At 41.1% G+C, this 18,514-nt stretch overlaps 1 protein-coding gene across 3 annotated transcripts in view; it reads right to left on the minus strand.

Moving 5' to 3' along the window:
• Nucleotides 1-18,514, minus strand: part of MAGI2 (membrane associated guanylate kinase, WW and PDZ domain containing 2) — a 1,349,206-nt gene that overhangs the window by 121,575 nt on the left and 1,209,117 nt on the right. For all 3 annotated transcript variants that reach the window (XM_068550445.1, XM_068550444.1, XM_068550443.1), the window contains one exon: nt 17,004-17,243. In XM_068550445.1, the coding sequence (XP_068406546.1) occupies nt 17,004-17,243 (240 nt within the window). The remainder of the gene's footprint in view (nt 1-17,003; nt 17,244-18,514) is intronic.

Raw genomic sequence — 18,514 nt, forward strand, 5'->3', positions numbered from 1 at the left:
ATGGTAGAGTTACCAAGAAAAATTATCACAAAGGGTCGCGGAGGAAGGAGCGAAAACAATTTCTTTCTCCAGGGGTGGTTGCATTTCTCATTCCCATGCACATGACTAGAAGTAAGGTAGTCCCAATAATTTCTGCTATGTCTATCCTTAAAGATCCTTGATTTTTCACATGTTGATTCAAGAGGCCTAAAAATTACCTTAAGTCTCTTATTCCTTTGTGAAAATATTCTCATAAGTCGATCATTACTGAGCATCTACAAAGCAAGTATCCTTCTTTATCTTTCTTTAAATAGATTTTAATGTATGTTACCACATTTCAAGGAGTTTGTGTATTCTTTGCCTATGATTTACTTCCCTCATAATCTGACAAAATTTCTAGACATGAGAGTGGCAGGAACTAATGAAACTTCAGAATAGTCATTCTCCTCAAATCTATAGGTGCCAGAAGGGTATGCATGTGGGTATGTCGAGCTGGAGAGGAAGAGAATGGAGAAGCAGTTCCATGTCTAGATATTTAAGCCTTTATCTTCTGTAGAGATACATCTCATTTTATTGTATATCCTAAGAAGTTACCTTTTACCTTGCTAACTTCTAGGTATGTGGGACATTCTGTTTTGGTCTGAAAGTTGCTATAGAAAATTTGTCCCTCTAAGTCAAATATCAACTCTAGTCAACATTTTTTGCATTTCCCTCCGAAGACCCTGAAAAGGATATATATTTCCATCACTTAGTTAAATCAGCAACCCATGATTTTCCAGTCATGGAGAAGAAGGTGAAATTCTGTGTCACTCAACTTGAATAATTTTAGTGAGTAAAACTGTTTAGCTTTTAGTAAGTTTTGCTTACAAACAACCAAACAGCAAGATGACTCAGTAATAATGGAAAAACAATTTAGAGAGTTACTGATATTAAAATATGATAAAGGTTTCTTCTCTGCAGAACAGAAAAATAAGTGGTTTTGCTCCTTTTTAAAAACAGTCACAGGGTTGAGATGTGGTACTATACATCCATTCCAAACATGCAAATCTAACTTTCAAAGGGTTAGTTGCTCAATTTTATAATGACAAATTTAGTTCCTAAGAGGCTCTTTTTATTTATAATTTATTACAGAGGGCTTACCATATCATTGCTAGAAAATACTGGATTTTTGTACAAAATGAGAGAATTGTATAAAAATTTCAAAATTCATGTCATGACGTAAAAAGGGGCAAAGTAAACAGAATAATAGTACTATCTTCTAATGATTGGAAATCTCTTATAATTAAAACAATTTAATTGAGGTAATATACGCATAAATTAAAAAAATAAAAGACAACCTAAATGCTTATAATGAAAAACCTTAGTCTCCTGCCCTAATCCTCCTCATCCTCTCTACTTTCTTCTTCACATTTCAAATTATGTTATATGGCTATTTCTCAATTTGTCAACTTGAGTCAATAAACACTAACTTCCTATTATGACAGAGGATTTAGCACTCTCAACCTGCACCCCACCTCCTCTCCTTATCCCAATAGTTTTATCACTATTTTTAGTTAAACCAGTTATCCTTGTTTACAGTTTTACCATGTAAATATCATTCACTGTAGTGTTTTGTGATTCATTTCTTTTCTCATACAGTTTTCCTTCCTTCCCACCCCGAATCACTGTGTCTGATTGTATCATTCCCCTGCCCCCCTCTCCCCGCCCCGCTTCTACAATATGCTATCTCTATATCCTTAATTTTATCCCCCAAAGCTGCTCAAGTCATCTATGCAATTGAGCTTTCTGGAGACCTCCCTCCCAGAGGTGGGTCGGCTGCCCTCAAGTTCGCTCTTAGTGTTACTCCGGGGAATTCCTATTGTTCTCCAAGGTGGAATGCACAGTCTGTAAACCCTGAGCCTTTTTTTGATTCACTCTTTCATTTTTCTAAAGCACATCCTACAGTATCTTCCTAAGAAACCACGCATGGGAGAAAGTAATTGTTCAGTATTTAATGTTTAAAAAATCATTTTTCCTTCTTCATTTGATAGAATTCTAGCTTAGAATTCTAGATTGTATGAAGTTCGAGACTGAAAAAATCATTTTTCCTCAGAAATTTGCTGGCATTGTTCTATTGTCTTCTAGCATCCAGTGTTGCTACTGAGAGGTCTGAACTCCTCAGGATTCTTTTTCCTTGTATATATTTGTTTTTCCGTTTCCTTTCAGAAATGTTTAAGATTGTCCCTGTACTTTTTTGTGTTCTAAAGTTTTGCAGTGATGGATTTCGGTGTGGTTCTTTTCAGTATGGAGACATTTCTTTTAGTTTTGGTTTGGGGAACTGTTATTATACTATATCTTTGCCCTCTCTTTCTGAAACTCTGCCCTCTCTTTCTGAAACCCTTATTAGTTAGATATTGGCTTCCTGGATTGATCTGTTAATTTTCTTATCACCTCTCTCAAACTTTGTTTCTTTTTGTCCTACTTCATGTGAGATTTCCTTTACTCTACCTTTCAATCCTTCTGTTGAATTTTAAATTTTAGTCAAGATATTTTCAATTTCTAAGAATTCTTTCTTTAATCATATTTTTTACAGCATTCTATGTTTATTTTATGATGGTAATATCCTCTATCTCTCTCTGTTTTGTCGACTTAAAAAAAATGCACAATGTGAGAGTTGCGAGTTAAGTTTTATTTGGGGCAAAATGAGGACTACAGCCCGGGAGACAGCACCCCGGATAGCTCTGAGAAACTGCTCCAAAGAGGCAGGGGGGAAGGTCAGTATATATGCGATTTTGGTGAAGGGGGAATACATGCAATCAAACACATATTTTTTACAGAAGGTTTCTGCTAGTCTCGTGCAGGTTACTGCTAGTCACGAGGAGCAGACATCACCATGAAGGATTTTAGTGCTTTTCTAGATATGAGGAGATGCAAGAATTGGGCTCATAATATATTTTCCTGAAAATATCTAACTATCTGAAGACCTGTTCTGCCAGGTTTTCCCCAGAGCACAGAGTGCCTCATTTCTGCTCCCCACCTGAACTCCTTTCAGGGGGTGTTGAAAGTCAGCAGCTGTAGCTGCACATGATTTCATCCTTGTAGAGGTAGACGGCAAGTGCCAATGGAAAATGCCAATTTGTAGTTGACAGTATATAAGTGAGCAATCGTTGAAGCTTTCTTTTGTTCCATTTCTTCTAGTATTCTTTCATTATTGTTTGCTTGTTTTTCTGTTTTAAAAATACAAATTTCATGTCTGGTGGTCATGGTTGTTGTGTTCCATTCTCCCCCAAGTTTTAAAGTTCTGAGCTGCTCTGAGTTTCTAAAAAAAAAATGAGCAGATCTGGGCTATCCATTTCTCTTTTTGGCTTCCTTTGCCCTACAAAATGAGTTGAAACTTTTTTGTCTTTAAAATAGCTTCCCCACTTATGCTCATTCCTTTCTTCTTCATTTACTACCATTTTATTGGTTTCTAAGAAATGGGAAGAGATAACACATGTTAATGAGATCACTAATTAGAAATTGAAAATATCTTTTGTAAATTTAAGTCAGTTGTTGCAATCAATATTTTGGTATACCAGTTAGAGATTTGGAATCTGTTTGGAAAAAAAATATTGTCAATAATTTATGTACCCAAACTTTAAAAGCCCTGTTATCTCTGTAGCTCTTACAGATAAAATATAAAAGACAACTAATTTCTTTTTTTTTTTTTAACATCTTTATTGGCGTATAATTGCTTTACAATGGTGTGTTAGTTTCTGCCATATAACAAAGTGAATCAGCTATACATATACATATATGCCCATATCTCCTCCCTCTCGCAAAACAACTGATTTCTTTCAAGAGTTCAGAAAATGTCATAAAATTACATTTCATCAAGCCCAGGTATTGGGTTAAAAATGTTCAATGAAACCACACTTTCTTTCCTCTATATCTTTCAACTGCCTTTGAGACTTCACACCCATCAGTGTACTTGGCTTTCAGTAATTTCTCAGCAGGCCCAGTAGAAATGGTTGATAGTTACAAGCAGGTGTTGCTGACAAGTCATGTTTCTCATTTTTACAGATGCAGTGTATTCTATCTCTGCCATCTCCTTTTTTCCTTTTAGCTTCTGAAATTGTGTTTGTAAAAAGTCACTTGGCTATCTTCACACAGTTTCCCTGTTACAATAGGTAAATGTCAAAAGCCATCAGGTGCAATATCAGCTTTTTCATTGTATTCCCCTAAGCGCTCGGGTAGATAATAACTTCTTGCAATATTTTCTTAATGTAAACAGAATCAGATACTAACCCAGGCAAATGATCCCTCCTGAGCCAGCTGTCCTTTTCAATATGTTATCCAGAAGATTACATGAATATTTATGGGCTGCTCAGTTTCCCACAGAAGCCAAAGTTCCACTAACAGGGTATATCATGTTTTAACTTGAAATAATGTAATTTTGCATGACTGAACAAAACTAAATATGAATAGGCCCTCAAGCAAAGTGTTCAGGAGCTAGAAGATCTTGGTCATATATTAATTTTGAAAACAACTTGCAGTGTGACCTCTGAGTGGTCAAATAAATCATGTCAGGGTTCCCTTATTTGAAAAGTGAGACCATCACTGCGTATAGTTTTTCTTTCTTATCCTTATCTTTCTTACCCAAATATTATACATTTTAATGTCATACTAATTTCTGGTTACATGTATTTTCTCTAACCCCTTGTACTTTAAAGCATAGTTACTATATGTGTTTTCATTTTTACTAAGCAGACATATGTCTTCATAATAACTTCACTTGAGATCATCATCATAAAATGATTTTTATTACTCTACTGTGAGAAATGAATGAGAAATGTAAAAACAAAGGCTGAAGAACCTCAAAATCTGTTTCTTTGTCCACAGTGAAATACTAATTACATTCTAGAGGGAAGAGACCAAAAGTGAAAAAGCAGATATAAGGACGGCAAAAGAGCACATGAAAAGATCCTCAATATCATTAGTCTTTAGGGAAGAAATGTAACTTGAAACGACTACATACCTATTGGAAAGGCTAAAATTTAAACAACAACAACAACAAAGCCTGGAAACAAGTGCTGGTGAGGATGTGGATCATCCGGAGCCCTCATCCAGGGAAATACAAAATGGAACAGCCATGCTGGAAAGTGGTGCCAGCAATTCCACCCCTAGATATTTACCCACGTGAAATGAAAACGTATTTTCACACAAAAACCTATATGAAGAGGTTCATAGCTGCTTTATTCATAATCACCCCAAACAGAAAACAACCAGAATATCCTTCAACTGGGAATGGATAAGCAGACTCTGCTACACTCACAATGGAATACTATTCAGCAATTTAAAAGGAACCAATACGGACACATGAAGCAACCTGGATGAATCTGAAATGCATTACGCTAAGTGGCTAGATACTGTGTGATTCTACTTATATGGGAAAAGGCAAAACTGCAGAACAGAGAACAAATCCATGGCTGCCTGGGCGGAGAGTGGGCAGAGGGCCTGACCTCCTTGTGGTAGTAGTTACAAAACCAAACACATTTGTCAAAACTCACAGACTATAGACTACAAAGGGTAACATTTACTATCGATAATTAAACCTTAAAAATGGGAGAAAAGTAAAAAAATCAGGGAGAGACAAAGAAAAGGTTTGGGGTGGAAATAAATAGAGAGAAGTTAAAAGAACTAATGTCGAGTAGGCAGGAGAAAGGAGGTGGGAGGGGAGAGCGGAGGAGGAGGAGGAAACGCTGCCTCGTCTGCATTTAAAAGGTGAACAGGACCTTTCCAGGTGGGCAAGGATGGGGAAGGCATCGCACTCACAGGGGATGTGACTCACAAAGGCACAGATCTGTGGGTCTGCATTGTGGGTGCAGGGGTGCAATGAGCATAAACAGTGAGGCCTGGGATGCAGGTGTCAGGGACAGATCATGAAAAGCCTTACTGGCTGTGGCAGGGGGCTTGGAATTCACTTGGATGCCAAATAAGAAGTCACTAACGGATTAGGCAGGATGCAATATCATCAGACTTGTTGTTTTAGAAAGAGTACCATTGGTGGCGGTGTGAAGGGTGACTGAAGGGAACGAGGGTGGGAAGAAGCCTTGAGGCAGGGAGGGCACTTAAAGGCCACTGCAATGCTCCAGAGCTGTCCAGTCCAACGTGGTAGCTACTAGCCACACACGGCTATTTAGATTAACTGAAATGAAAGACAATTAAAAATCTAGTTCCTCAGCCGCATTAGCCTCGTTTCCAGTGCTCCGTAACCACACATGGCTAGTGGCTCCAGTCCTGTTTAGTGCAGAACAGAACATCACCATCATTGCAGAAAGTTCTTCTGCACAGTGTTAATCTAGAACCTCTACTAAGCCTTGGCGGTGGCGGTCGGGCGGGCCTGATATATTCGAGTTGTTTATCTGGAAAGCATGTTTGGGTAATAGCTTGTTTTAGTCTCTCAAGAATGAAAGATATAGTTGTGTATAGACTCTGCTAGGATATGAACTTAGGTATCGGGAGGCCTGCTTGAAAGCTTGTGAGCATGCACACTGATTGGAGCTGAAAGCCACGCCTGCCAGCCTTCTCTTAGCCACTTAGCCCCAGGGACCATCATTATCAGTGGCTAACTTGATGCTATCAACTGGACGTCTGTGTCCTCTCCAAATTCATATGTTGAAACCTAATCCTCAGAGTGAAGGTTATTTGGAGGTGGGGCCTTGGGAGGGCATTAAGTCATGAAAGTGCAGTCCTCATGAATGGGATTAGTGCCCTTATGAAAGGAACCCCACCGATATCCCTTGTCCCTTCCACCACATGAGGGGTGAGGGCACAGTGAGAAGACGGGCCGTCTATGAAGCTGGCCCTCACCCAGCACTGAATCTGTCAGCGCCTTGATCTTGGACTTCCCAGCCTCCAAGACTGTGAGAAATAAACTTCTGTAAACTGGTGTTTACAAACCACCAATCTGGTGGCTCTTACAGAAGACTGAACGGACTAAGACACTTGGCAACCAATACAATAAAGGTTTTATTGTATTTGAATTTTGTCAAATGCCTACAGGAAAGTAAGCTATTTTTCATCTTGCTGTTCATCTAGCAAGTCTGAAAAACATTTGAATGAAGACTTCCAAGTGGAAATATTCTTCTGTCTCATGTTATCTCAACTGTTCTCTGCCAGAACACCTTTTAAACTATGTACCCTTGCTTACTGGAAGACCCTCCTCTATGATGAATCCATAAATATACATCTATATTATGAATAGTCTCTGAACAGAATGTTTTGGGCACCTCACCCTTGAGAAAGCAGATGGGTTCATCAGGTGCCCAACATCTGGGCATGTCTGTGGAGCAAACCAATACCTGGCTTAGAGAAATAAGATCTGGAAGAGATCAGACTGGAAAATGAATACGCCAGTAGCAGGCTCCACTATTAATTAATTTGCTTTGGCACAGTATACATGTTAGGAATGCCTAGTGATCCTAACCCAGAGAAGGCTGACTGATTAATCTTTAGAAATAATTCTAACCAAAGACTGGCAGTGGTTTGTTTGGGAAAAAAATCCAGCTTAAATTTCAAAATTATTGGTGGTCAAGTAAACAAAGAGAGCTTTTTACCGGGATTTGGTCTGGCAGGAAGGAGTTGGGTAGAGGTACTCCCTGAGTCCTTGGTGAAAGCTGGGGTACAAAAAGAAATGCTATTTATCCCAGTCCAAGTGGGAAAAATAATCCCTCACAGCACTCTTTCAACATAGCTGGAAAATGGTGATAAATAACACTACTGTGTTCACTTAACGACATGCTTTTAAAATAGATGTCTATGTGGAATCAGCTTTTCTTACATGGTTGATTGTTGGAGAAAAGAAAAATAAAATCACAGAGAATTTAATCCAACATGAGGCCCTGAATAGACTGTAAAGAAAATGTGTCTTTTGCAAAAGTGAACTTCAGGCTCAGGATTTGTTTGAACCCCATGGGAGGGTGATGGGCATTTTCCACTGGTAGAGGGGGACCATGTACACAAAGTCTGGGCTCTTTTTGCAGCTGCGATCTCCCTGTACCATCTAGTGAACAACAAGGGGCTGCAGGACATAAGCCCAGAGGAAACAGCTACTGATCACCAACCAACGAGCTTTAAGACAACCGAATAGTTGAACCTAAGAAGGCATCCGCACATCCACCTTCTGCCACTGCCTGGAGAGTCTTTGAACATAATAATAAAACCCTCCTGAAAAATGATTCCCAGTGGGGAAAGCTTATGATTTATGAGCTCCATTCAAATACGAAAGACGGTCTAGAATTAAAAAAAAAAAAAAAATAAATACACGGTGAGCACTCACAGATTTTTTTGATAGGCTGCATTGCTCTTCTTCTTGAGAATAAATAAGAATGATGGTGTGTCTGTGTGGACTTGTTTTTTACAAGTTAATGATCTTTAAATTTGTTGGTGCTAAGAGAGTAAAATGCTTACATCCATCTTTCCCTTTTAGTTAATAGATGCGTGGATGTTCGGATAACAGAGTACTTAGAGTTCATGCAAAACCTTTTTTTTTGTCGTTGTTTGCTTGTCTGCTTACTGGTAAGACCTAGGCAGCCAGGTTTTAATCTGGGAACAAACCTAGTCGTGCTCAGGACTGAAATAAAAATGGAATTTAATCAATAGGTCCTAGTCATCTGGTTTTAGCTGGGTACGATCCTATAAAGAAGAAGTGTGAATTAGAAGTTGTTCACTGGGAACAGATAGGGGTTACTTTGTTAATGAGGATTGTGAAATGAATAAATAATTTGAAGCCACCCTTTTTTTCTAAGGAGCTTGGGCTGCCATCCAAACCTTCCTGCTTAGGATGATATGATTATCGCTGAGGTGGTGTTCATACAGATGGATGGCCATTCCAGGATGAGGTGAGTCGGAGGGCATACTGAGGCCGGCAGCCTGGCCCTTCGGAGGACAAGGGTTTTGCAACCCAGCTGCTCACGACTGGAGGGCTTCCCAGAGGCACCGAGATGGCTCGCTGGGGCCTGATTTCTTAGAGGCCTCTCTCATCTAAGACTTCACCAGGCCCTGAGCTGGTACAGAATCATTTACTCAGGCTGAGAACAACTGATGCGAAATCTGTATTCTGGGACATTGTGTTACAGTTCCGCTTTCTTAAAGTGCAATTTCTCATGCTGCGCGAGGACCAACTTGCAAACATTTCCTCCCCTGAGTTCTTTGCTCATTCTCGGAGATATGTCTTGCTGCCTCTAGGGGATGGAACAGCTAGGCTTAGGTGTATAGGAAGTGAGACCAGAGAACATTCACACTTCTACTTTGACGAGGACAGTGCTGATCATTACATGAGGATCTAATCCCATCCCATCAACATAAATTATGTGAAAAATCCTTAAAAAGTATGCTACCGGGAACTGTGAGGGATTCAAAGAAATGTCATAATTTCTTGCCCTTAAGGAACTTACAGTTTATTTAGGGGTAGCAAAACATAAACCTATAAAAGTAAAATGACAATGATAGTAATAAGACATGATAGGAGAAAGGAAATAACAGAGCAGTCAACAATCAAGGAGTTTACAGACAAAAAAATAAAAGAAAAATAAAGAATTCCATATAAGAACTGGAGAAAACACTTAAGAAAGAAGGGTGAGGGGTCAGGCAAACTCTTATTCAGAAGTTAAGAGATTTTTGAGCCACTTGTAAGAGATGCTTACTGTTTGGGCAGTAGTCTCTACCTCCTAGGGTTGCTGTGAAAATTAAACACAATGGAAGATTCTTAGCACAGTGCCTGGGAGAAAGCTTGATAACATTTATTAGTGGATAAAAGAAGGTATTTCAAGTGGCAGCTGCCAAAACATGGACACTGGGGCAGGAAAGTAAAAGCTGTCTTTCAGGGGTAACTACACCAGCTTTGATGAAATGGAACTGTGAGAACCTGCTGGTAAAAAGTGGCTGTGTTTACATTACCGGGGGTCTTGGACGTAAGAGAGGTGTCTTTGAACTTTACCCTGTAGATATTTTTATCAGGGTGTTATGATCAAGGATTCACTATGAGAAGATTGGATTACACATAGAAAGTGCCGCCTTTCTTGATGAACTTTGCATCATTAGAAACTCCACTCGTACCCTAGCCCCTGGCCACCTCCTGAAGCAGAAATTGTCACACTAATAAATGTGAAAAGATTGATTTGATTTAGACCATATGCACATCAGTGCAGACTGAACACAATCTTATCTTTTTTGTGTATGCAGATTTGCTAAGAGATTATGAAGACATTTGCTTATCTTATGGTTTCATGAGTTATACTTAGAAGCCGGATATTTGGAGGAAAACCGGCATTTTATATAGTGTCCCCTGCCCCACCGTATTTCTTCTGTTCTAAAAGCACTCACGTTAACAGCGTGGGTGACACCATCATGCCTCCTGGGTGAAGTACTCTCAGCATAAAACTCAGAGCAAAAGCACTATGTCGTTAAAGGAATTCAAAGCAGAGATTCATTTAAGGATTAAGGGAATATCGCGGGTTGCAAAGCTGTCTAAGAACTCTGACAGGAAACTTGCTTTTGCAAACCAATGACAAACAGCGAAACCAACGGCACTCGCTTTCTAATTCCCAGGTTCCAGCACGGGTGTAACTTCAGAAACTTTCCAGCAATGACTTTTGGGGATGCAGCATTAATAGGTCAAAGTTAACAATGATTTACAGAAAGTCAAGGTCCCAGCGTCAGCACCAGTTGCACCAGCTGCCTGTGTTTTTAAGGTGATCAATGAACAAACCTCAGTACGGAGTTCTGAAGAAACTTCATTGCCATAACCCAAAGCAATAAAATGTAAGATGGGACACTTACTGGTTGCTGAAGTTCAGAGGCTTCACTTTAGGGCAAATCTAACTATGGGCCATTAAAAGGAGTGTACCGCTAAAGGTTACAGGTGTGCCAAGACAGCCATTGCTTCCCAAGGAGGTCGACTGAGGTTAGGGGTAGAGCCCCTGGGGAGGTTGCCTTTTGCCTCTATCAGCCTCATTCATTTTATCTCAGTGTGATATACAAATGCTATCACTTTGTAAGTGAAAGAAGGTGGGAAACACTGCCTTAAAATGCCTTAAAAGGGGAGCTGGTGTAGTATATTTAAGTGCTTGTTTCAGATCGTTTCTTGACAAAGCATAAGATGAACAAAAGAACTGAAAGTGTTAGGAGCACCTTAAAAACATAATAAAAAATGAAAGTAATGAAAGTCTAAAATGATAACTTAAGGCAATGAAAAATATAATCCAGGCCTCTGACTTACTCAAGGTTTTTCACACACAGACGAAACTAACATAATACCTTATTTCCATGCTGATTCATGGCATAATATAATCTAGAGCTGGAAAAGGCTATTAAGACCATCTTTCCTTATAGTTTAGATGAGGAAGGGGTACAGGAAGACCAAGTGACTAGCTCAAGGGACACGATAGTTAGTGGATAAGCTAGAGACAGGCTCAGACGTGCTGTCCAATGCACTTTTCATTTAGTTTAAATCTCCTTGTATTAGGGCAAAACTGTAGAAGTCTTGGCTTTCGATTTTAATTTGTACCTTTCCTAAATTCAAACAGCTATTCAGTGGCTGCATAGTTGGTGGGGTGAGTTTTGGTGGAAAAAAATCTTAACTTGCTTTACTGATTGTTCAGTTTTATTTCATACTTATTAGGGAATTATACTTCAAATGTCATAAAAGACCTGCTAGATAAGCTTCTGAATCTCTAGAATAACTTTTCAACACCAGGGCCTATGGACCTCATTAAGGACTTTGAGAGTCGTCAGGGCATTTTACCAAAGGTAACTAACTAACGTCTTCCTAGAATGTCAGATTGCAGTGGGCGACAGGGAAAGTCACCAGTGACCTAGTCTGTACTCCCACCTGTGCCAGAGAAAGTGCACACAAAGAAACAAAGATTTTCAGCCCTGGTACAGAGCTGAAAGATTAAGAGCCAGCAGCGTGCTGACCAGTGAGTCGTTTGCAATACAGACAAGGCAAACAGACTCGATGCCGTTAGGACAATATGAATAAAGGAAGGAAGGGTTGAAATGACTGTTCCTCTACTGGTGCTGCTTGGATTGCTACTATGGCTGCTGTTTGGAGTATGTTCTACCTCCCAGTTTGTGATGGGCCTGCACCTAAATTGATGAATCCCCTCAACAGGCTGCCAGCCTCCAACACCACTGTCCAAGCTGCCCATGCACGTCTACCCCATACATTTCATCATAACCTTCCTCACAGATGTTACAAGAGCGGGAGAATCAGTGTCACTTTCATTTCATCACTTGTGTCAAAGCCCTTCTTGGGAACCTCTGGTGGCAAAGCAGGTTTTGGGGGCAGAGCAGGAAGCACCTGCGATGACGGTTATAGCTCTGTAATAAAACCTGGATGTCGGACTCAGACCTTCAGCTGGGGAGGCCCAAAGGCTGACCTGTCAACCCCACTGCACATGGCCACTGGGGCATTTTTATAGAGCAAGCGTCTGATCCACTCTGACTCCGAAGGCTACCTTCTTTATCCTGGGTACAAAACCTCAGTAAGTATGACAGCAGTCAGTCAATGGCAGCAAATGCCTTGAACTTCCCAAATATACCAACGTTTCCAGTTTTGGAGAAACTTCTAACATTATTTCCAACTTTCAATGTTTATCAATAACGTGGCAATGAACATCTTTCTATATAAATTTTTTTGAATCCTTTAAAGAATTTTAAGCGCAATTGCCTGTTATGGTTCACTCTTATCCTAGGCTCTGGTTTGCAAGCCATTTTGTTTTCCCTTGAGTCCAATTCTAAGGTCTGAAAAAAAAATTGCTTAATATTTTGGATAATGGGACAAAAATGCTCAGGAAGCTTACCTGTTCTCACTTTAAATCAAGAAAGGTATTTCTGCACCTCATATAGAAGGCTTCTAAGATCTGTCTACTCCCAAACAATAGTTGGCCTCCTGGCTTTGGAAGGAAGTAATATGCTCCCTAATTACATTAATAGTATAAAAAAGTTCTTTTTTATTTTTGGGGGAAATAACATTGTGAAAAAAATACGTGAGGCTTTGATAAAGAGCCCTACTAAACTCCAGGCAACAAATAAGCCAGGAACTCTACTTTTCCAAGTTCCCAACTGGTTAAACATCTGGCCTTCTTGGCAAAGTTGCTGCCTGGGTTGAACAAGCTGTGGAAGGGCACTCCTTCTCTGTCTGCAAGGTGGGGAAGTTTTCATTGGGCTCTCCATCTCTCCTCTCTTCTCTGATCTATTCAACAGAGACATAAAGTTTGCAGGATATCCTAAAAGGCACAGCTTTGAGTCTGAATTTTGAGGTTTGCCCTGACTCTTCTAGTTTATTGGTTAGTGATTTCTGGGGAGACTTCCAGCCTGAAGCCTCAGCAAAGGCCCACTCTGCTGGGAGCTGCCGCCGCTGCTGCTCTCACTGCCCCCAGCCCTGGCCCAGGGGGTGGGGGACACTGTGCGCCCAGAAGGTCAGCACGGGGGGGAGGGGCAGCTGGCCCTCAGAGACGCTCATCTGCTGCCCGGATTTAGCTGCTCTGGGAGAGTGGCGGGCTCTGACTAATGGCTGACTCAGCTGACAGCAGCGTGAACTCTGCACCCTCCGAGAAGAGCGAGCTGACGGAACGCAGTGATAATTCCTCGCAGGCAAGGTGGTCTAGACGGCAGTGACCACACACTTAGCGCTCACTCTGAGTCAGTGCTCTTCTAAGCACTTTGGGTACTAATTCATTCAACCCTTGCAGCAACCTGATGACACAGGTATTCAAATGATCGTCTCTTTACATTCAAGGAAACTAAGGCCCAAAGAGGTTGTATAACTTCCCCGAGGTCACAGAGCGAGTCAATGATGGAGCCAGGTTTCCAATCCAGGCAGTACGATTAGAGCACCTGGGATGGTAGCCACGCCACTCCCTCGCCTAGATGTGATGGTGCCCCTATCAAAGGCATAAATAACAGTGCTCTGTCCGCTAAGGAGAGGATCTCAGTAGCCTGAAAAATAAACCACGAATGTGTTCAACATCCTTGGGCCCAGATAAGACACGAAGAGAAAAATGACACCAGCCCTGGAAATGATTGTGACTCTTGAATATCAGAATAGTATCGCGCTCTCCCAGGCTCACAGAGCCCAAGGAGCCTTGACACTCTGACAGCGGATGTGTGGTACAAGGAGGTGGCACTTAGCCTTCCTCTTCAGCATTAAGAGTTGGAAATTATTACGGAAGTTAAGCATGAAGTAGCGTCAGGTCTAGAAACCTTTTAGGTACAAATGACAGACAGTAAACATGCTCTTCCAGGAACATAGGGACAGCCTGTGTTTATATACCCTATTGATACTATGTATGGAATGGGTAACTAATGAGAACCCACTGCGTAGCTCAGGGAACTCTACTCAGTGCTCTGTGGTGACCTAAATAGGAAGGAAATCCAGAAAGGAGGGGATATATGTATACGTATGGCTGATTCACTTTGCGTACAGTAGAAACTAACACAATATTGTAAAGCAACTACACTCTAATAAAATTTTTTTTTTAAGTTTCTTAAATTAAAAAGAAATAAATACGTGAAAAAAGAAGCTAGGAAGTATCATGAACTCTAGAATAGATTTCCACTCTCCAGGGTGATGTAAAATAATACCATTTCGAAAATGGTTAGAATTACTCTTTTGAGGTCAGTCTAATGGTCACTTGGTAGGAAGAAAAATCCACATTTAATTGTAAGCATTTACACCTGGCGTTTGCCAAACCTGTCCACGCATGGATCTTATTTGCAACAGACAAATCCTCTGTGGCTTCCTTATGTAATAAGTGTACGCGTGTACACATGCACGCACACATGCACACACACACACCCTCCTGTACGTTTAGCAATAATGCTGTCACACTTCAAATAAAGCTGAGACCTTAAATACATGCTTAATACTTTCACTATGGTAGTACACTTAATTTTATTCCAGTCCTTTAGGTATCCTGCCCCAATAAACAATTTGAATGCCTGGAATAGCTACAAAAGCTCTCTGTGAACATTTTCCCCAAGTGTAAATTATTGGAAGACTGTATATATAATTCAAGAAAATCTTGTGTCCTTTTAATCTTGCTGAATTCACCACATTGACAGAATCCTGCCTTTACTCTATGCTTAAGGACTGGATTTATTTCTTTAGCTTATGATGAAGAAAAAGATAAATGAAATCGTACTTTCAGATGTACGTAATTTAGCTTCTGCACATTTTCACCTTTCACAAAGTTTAACACTTTTATAGTTTCCACTCTTGAATTTGTCAAAGCTAAAGCTAAACAGGGCAATTCTCTCCATTTAGTCCTGGTAGTATTTTGCTAACATTAACTTTATCATAAAAAGTTCTTATTCATTCCCAACAATTTGATTTCTTGAGCATTGTTTGATACCCGCACCCCTTGCCATGCGCTGGGGACAAGCACAATTCATAAGAAATTTAGGACCACAGCATGACTCAATTATTGTTTCTCCTAATGCTCTCTGTTATGGTGTTTCTATCCACCATTTCGGGCTAAATCACTTGTTCATGAAAAATGAACAAGTTTTCCTATCACTTCTGTCCTACTGCTTGCTGGCTGATGAGTGACTTCTGGAATAGTGTTGCTGAAAGGAAAACCACTGAGGAAGCTGAGAATCTGCAAAGATGATTGACTGGAAGAGAAATACGACCTCCGACTGTCACCTGTTGTACAGGCTCTTGGAACCTTAGATTTGGAGGAACCTCAGAAGGTGAAATCATCTACTTCTCCCCCATCCACTACTTCTACCAAGGCACTGGGATCTCTGGACACACGAGGCTGTCTTATTCAGTTACTTATTTACTTACTTAAAAATTTATTTATTTATTTATTTTTTACTGAAGTATAGTTGACCTACAACACTATGTTAGCTCCAGGTGCACAACATAGTGATTCGATATTTTTATACATTACAGAATGATCATCGCAATCTACAGGACAGTGTTAAAGGTCTCCTAACTGTGTCTCATGCTTCCACTCTGGCTCTCTTCCTGATTTCATTTTTCATAAGCATCTGGATTCATCTTTTAAAAATATACGTCAGATATCTGTCTACCGCTTAAAACCTTCCAGTGGTTCCCATGGATTTAGACTATAATCCACGCTTCTTCCCAAGGGTGTGTGAAGCCCTGCACAGCCTGGCTCTTGCCTAGTTCTATATCCTGGCCTCATGCTGCTCGTGTTCACTAGACCACAGATGCACTGGGCTTCTGTGTGTGTATCTATATACGCATAATCTGTATATAAACATATACATATATATTTAATAGAAGTATAGTTGACTTACAAGTTTATATTAGTTTCAGGTATACAACATAGTGATTTGATATTTTTATAGATTATGCACCATATAAAGTGATAGTTTTATTGACTATATTCCCTGCACTGTACACTGCATCCCTGTGACTTATTTATTTTATAACTGGAAGTTTGAACCACTTGATTCCTCTCACCTATCTCACCCCTCCCCCTCCTCCCTCCCCTCTGGCCACCACTAGTTTGTTCTCTGTATCTAGGAGTCTGTTTCTGTTTGGTCCGTTAGTGTGTTTATTTGCCTTGTTTTTCAGATTTCATGTATACGTGAAACCATACATTTTCTGTATATTTTTTGAATGCTGAGCACCTTCCCACGTCAAGGCTTCTGCCTGGACTGCTTTTCCCTCAGATCCTTTGTGCAGCTGGTTTCATTCTACGGAACAGGGGCATCTCTCCCCTCACATCGAAACTCCCACATCACGCTGCATTGTTTTCTTCCCAGTTTAAAATGAATGAAGAGCTTTTATGGGGGCTGTGGGTTTGGGAGGACATTAGCCGTGGTCTTGAATTCTTTCTGAGCCGAAGTCGGCAACATCTGGCTAGGCAAGTGTTAAGGATGCCTAGTTTGTGCCCAGAGGCTGCGACTTTCGGGCTCCATATTTATGAATACAACAGTCCTCTGCTCTACTTGTCCAGGATCCCCACCACCAGAACAATAAAAACAATACCTCTTATTCAAACGCAGGCAAAGCAGACACTTACTTATGGTGGATCCGGACTCTGGCCTGTTCAGGGAGCTGATGATGACAAAGCCGAAGCCCTCGTTCTCTTTGCGGTGAATGACCACGTCACTGGTCTGCAGGCTGTGGGAGGCGAAGCCTTCGGGGGGAGAGGCGCTGCTGTTGGTGTGGGTGTTGGTGTAGGTTGCGTAGTCGCTGCGAGGAGAGCTGTGGTGGGTCGACACGGAGCCTGGACTCCTCCCGTTCTCCGGGCAGGGCTCCCCTGGAACACACATCGTGCACAGGCACCTGGTCATTTAGCAAGGGGCTTGATGAAGGAGTGCCTCCTGTGTACTGGGCACTATTCTAGACACTGGCATTGCTACCAGGCTGGTTGACTGGCCTCCATTCCTCCCCCCACCCCCTGGATGTGAAGAGTATTTGAAAAGCTACAAACCTGGCTATGGAGCCCCCTAGGTCTTGCTCCTTTCCACCCTTCAGAGCAAACACAGGTAAAAGCCCTCCTCAGCCTCCCCTGTGCCGCTACTTGTTTATAACTTCTTCTTGGTGAGACTGCAACCCGCCAAGACAATGCCTAGTTTTAAATATCAGGCTTCTTAGTTTCACAACTATAATTGATCTAAGAAGATCACAAAAAAGACAGACAGACTCTTCAACTGTGCTATGCATAAAACCCACTTAAAGAACTTGTAAGAAATATGCATCATCAGAGCCCACCCAAGGAGTCTTTTCAGTAGATCTTCGAACAACTGGGCACAGGAATCTGGATGAGGTTTCAAGGCCGCACTTTGAGACGTGCTGATTGTAGTTGGGGTTAATAGCCCAGAGGATGTCCATGTAAAGTGACCTACCGTAATTTTACTAAAAAGCCATGGGTTTATTTAATTCTGTGATATTCTGTTAGCTTAGAAGTGTTCACTCACTTTGCGTAGCTGGGAAACCTACTTCTTAGTTTGCTCACTCTAGGATCAAATCTGACAATGATATCAGGCTGAGGAATGATGAATTTTGAATCTCTAAGGGAGGTGTTGGAGGCCTTACTCATTTACATTCTATATTATTGTAAAATATACTTTATTGTCAACCAGATAAACCAAGCCAATACTTCCATGAGAAAGCAAGTATATTTATAGGGAGAAATGATAGAAAGTTGGCAGCCAAGAGAACCTACTTTTTTTTTTTTTTTTATCTACTTTATTTATTTATTTATTTATTTGACTGTGTTGGGTCTTCGGTTGGTGCGAGGGCTTTCTCTAGTTACGGCAAGTGGGGGCCACTCTTCATCGCGGTGCGGGGACCGCTCTTCATCGCGGTGCGCGGGCCTCTCACTATCGCGGCCCCTCCCGTTGCGGGGCACAGGCTCCAGACGCGCAGGCTCAGTAGTTGTGGCCCACGGGCCCAGCCGCTCCGTGGCATGTGGGATCTTCCCAGACCAGGGCTCGAACCCGTGTCCCCCACATTAGCAGGCAGACTCTCAACCACTGCGCCACCAGGGAAGCCCGAGAACCTACTTTTTAAACTGAAAGTTGATCT

Source organism: Eschrichtius robustus, chromosome 8 (genome assembly GCF_028021215.1).
Source record: "Eschrichtius robustus isolate mEscRob2 chromosome 8, mEscRob2.pri, whole genome shotgun sequence".
Taxonomy (NCBI): Eukaryota; Metazoa; Chordata; class Mammalia; order Artiodactyla; family Eschrichtiidae; genus Eschrichtius; species Eschrichtius robustus.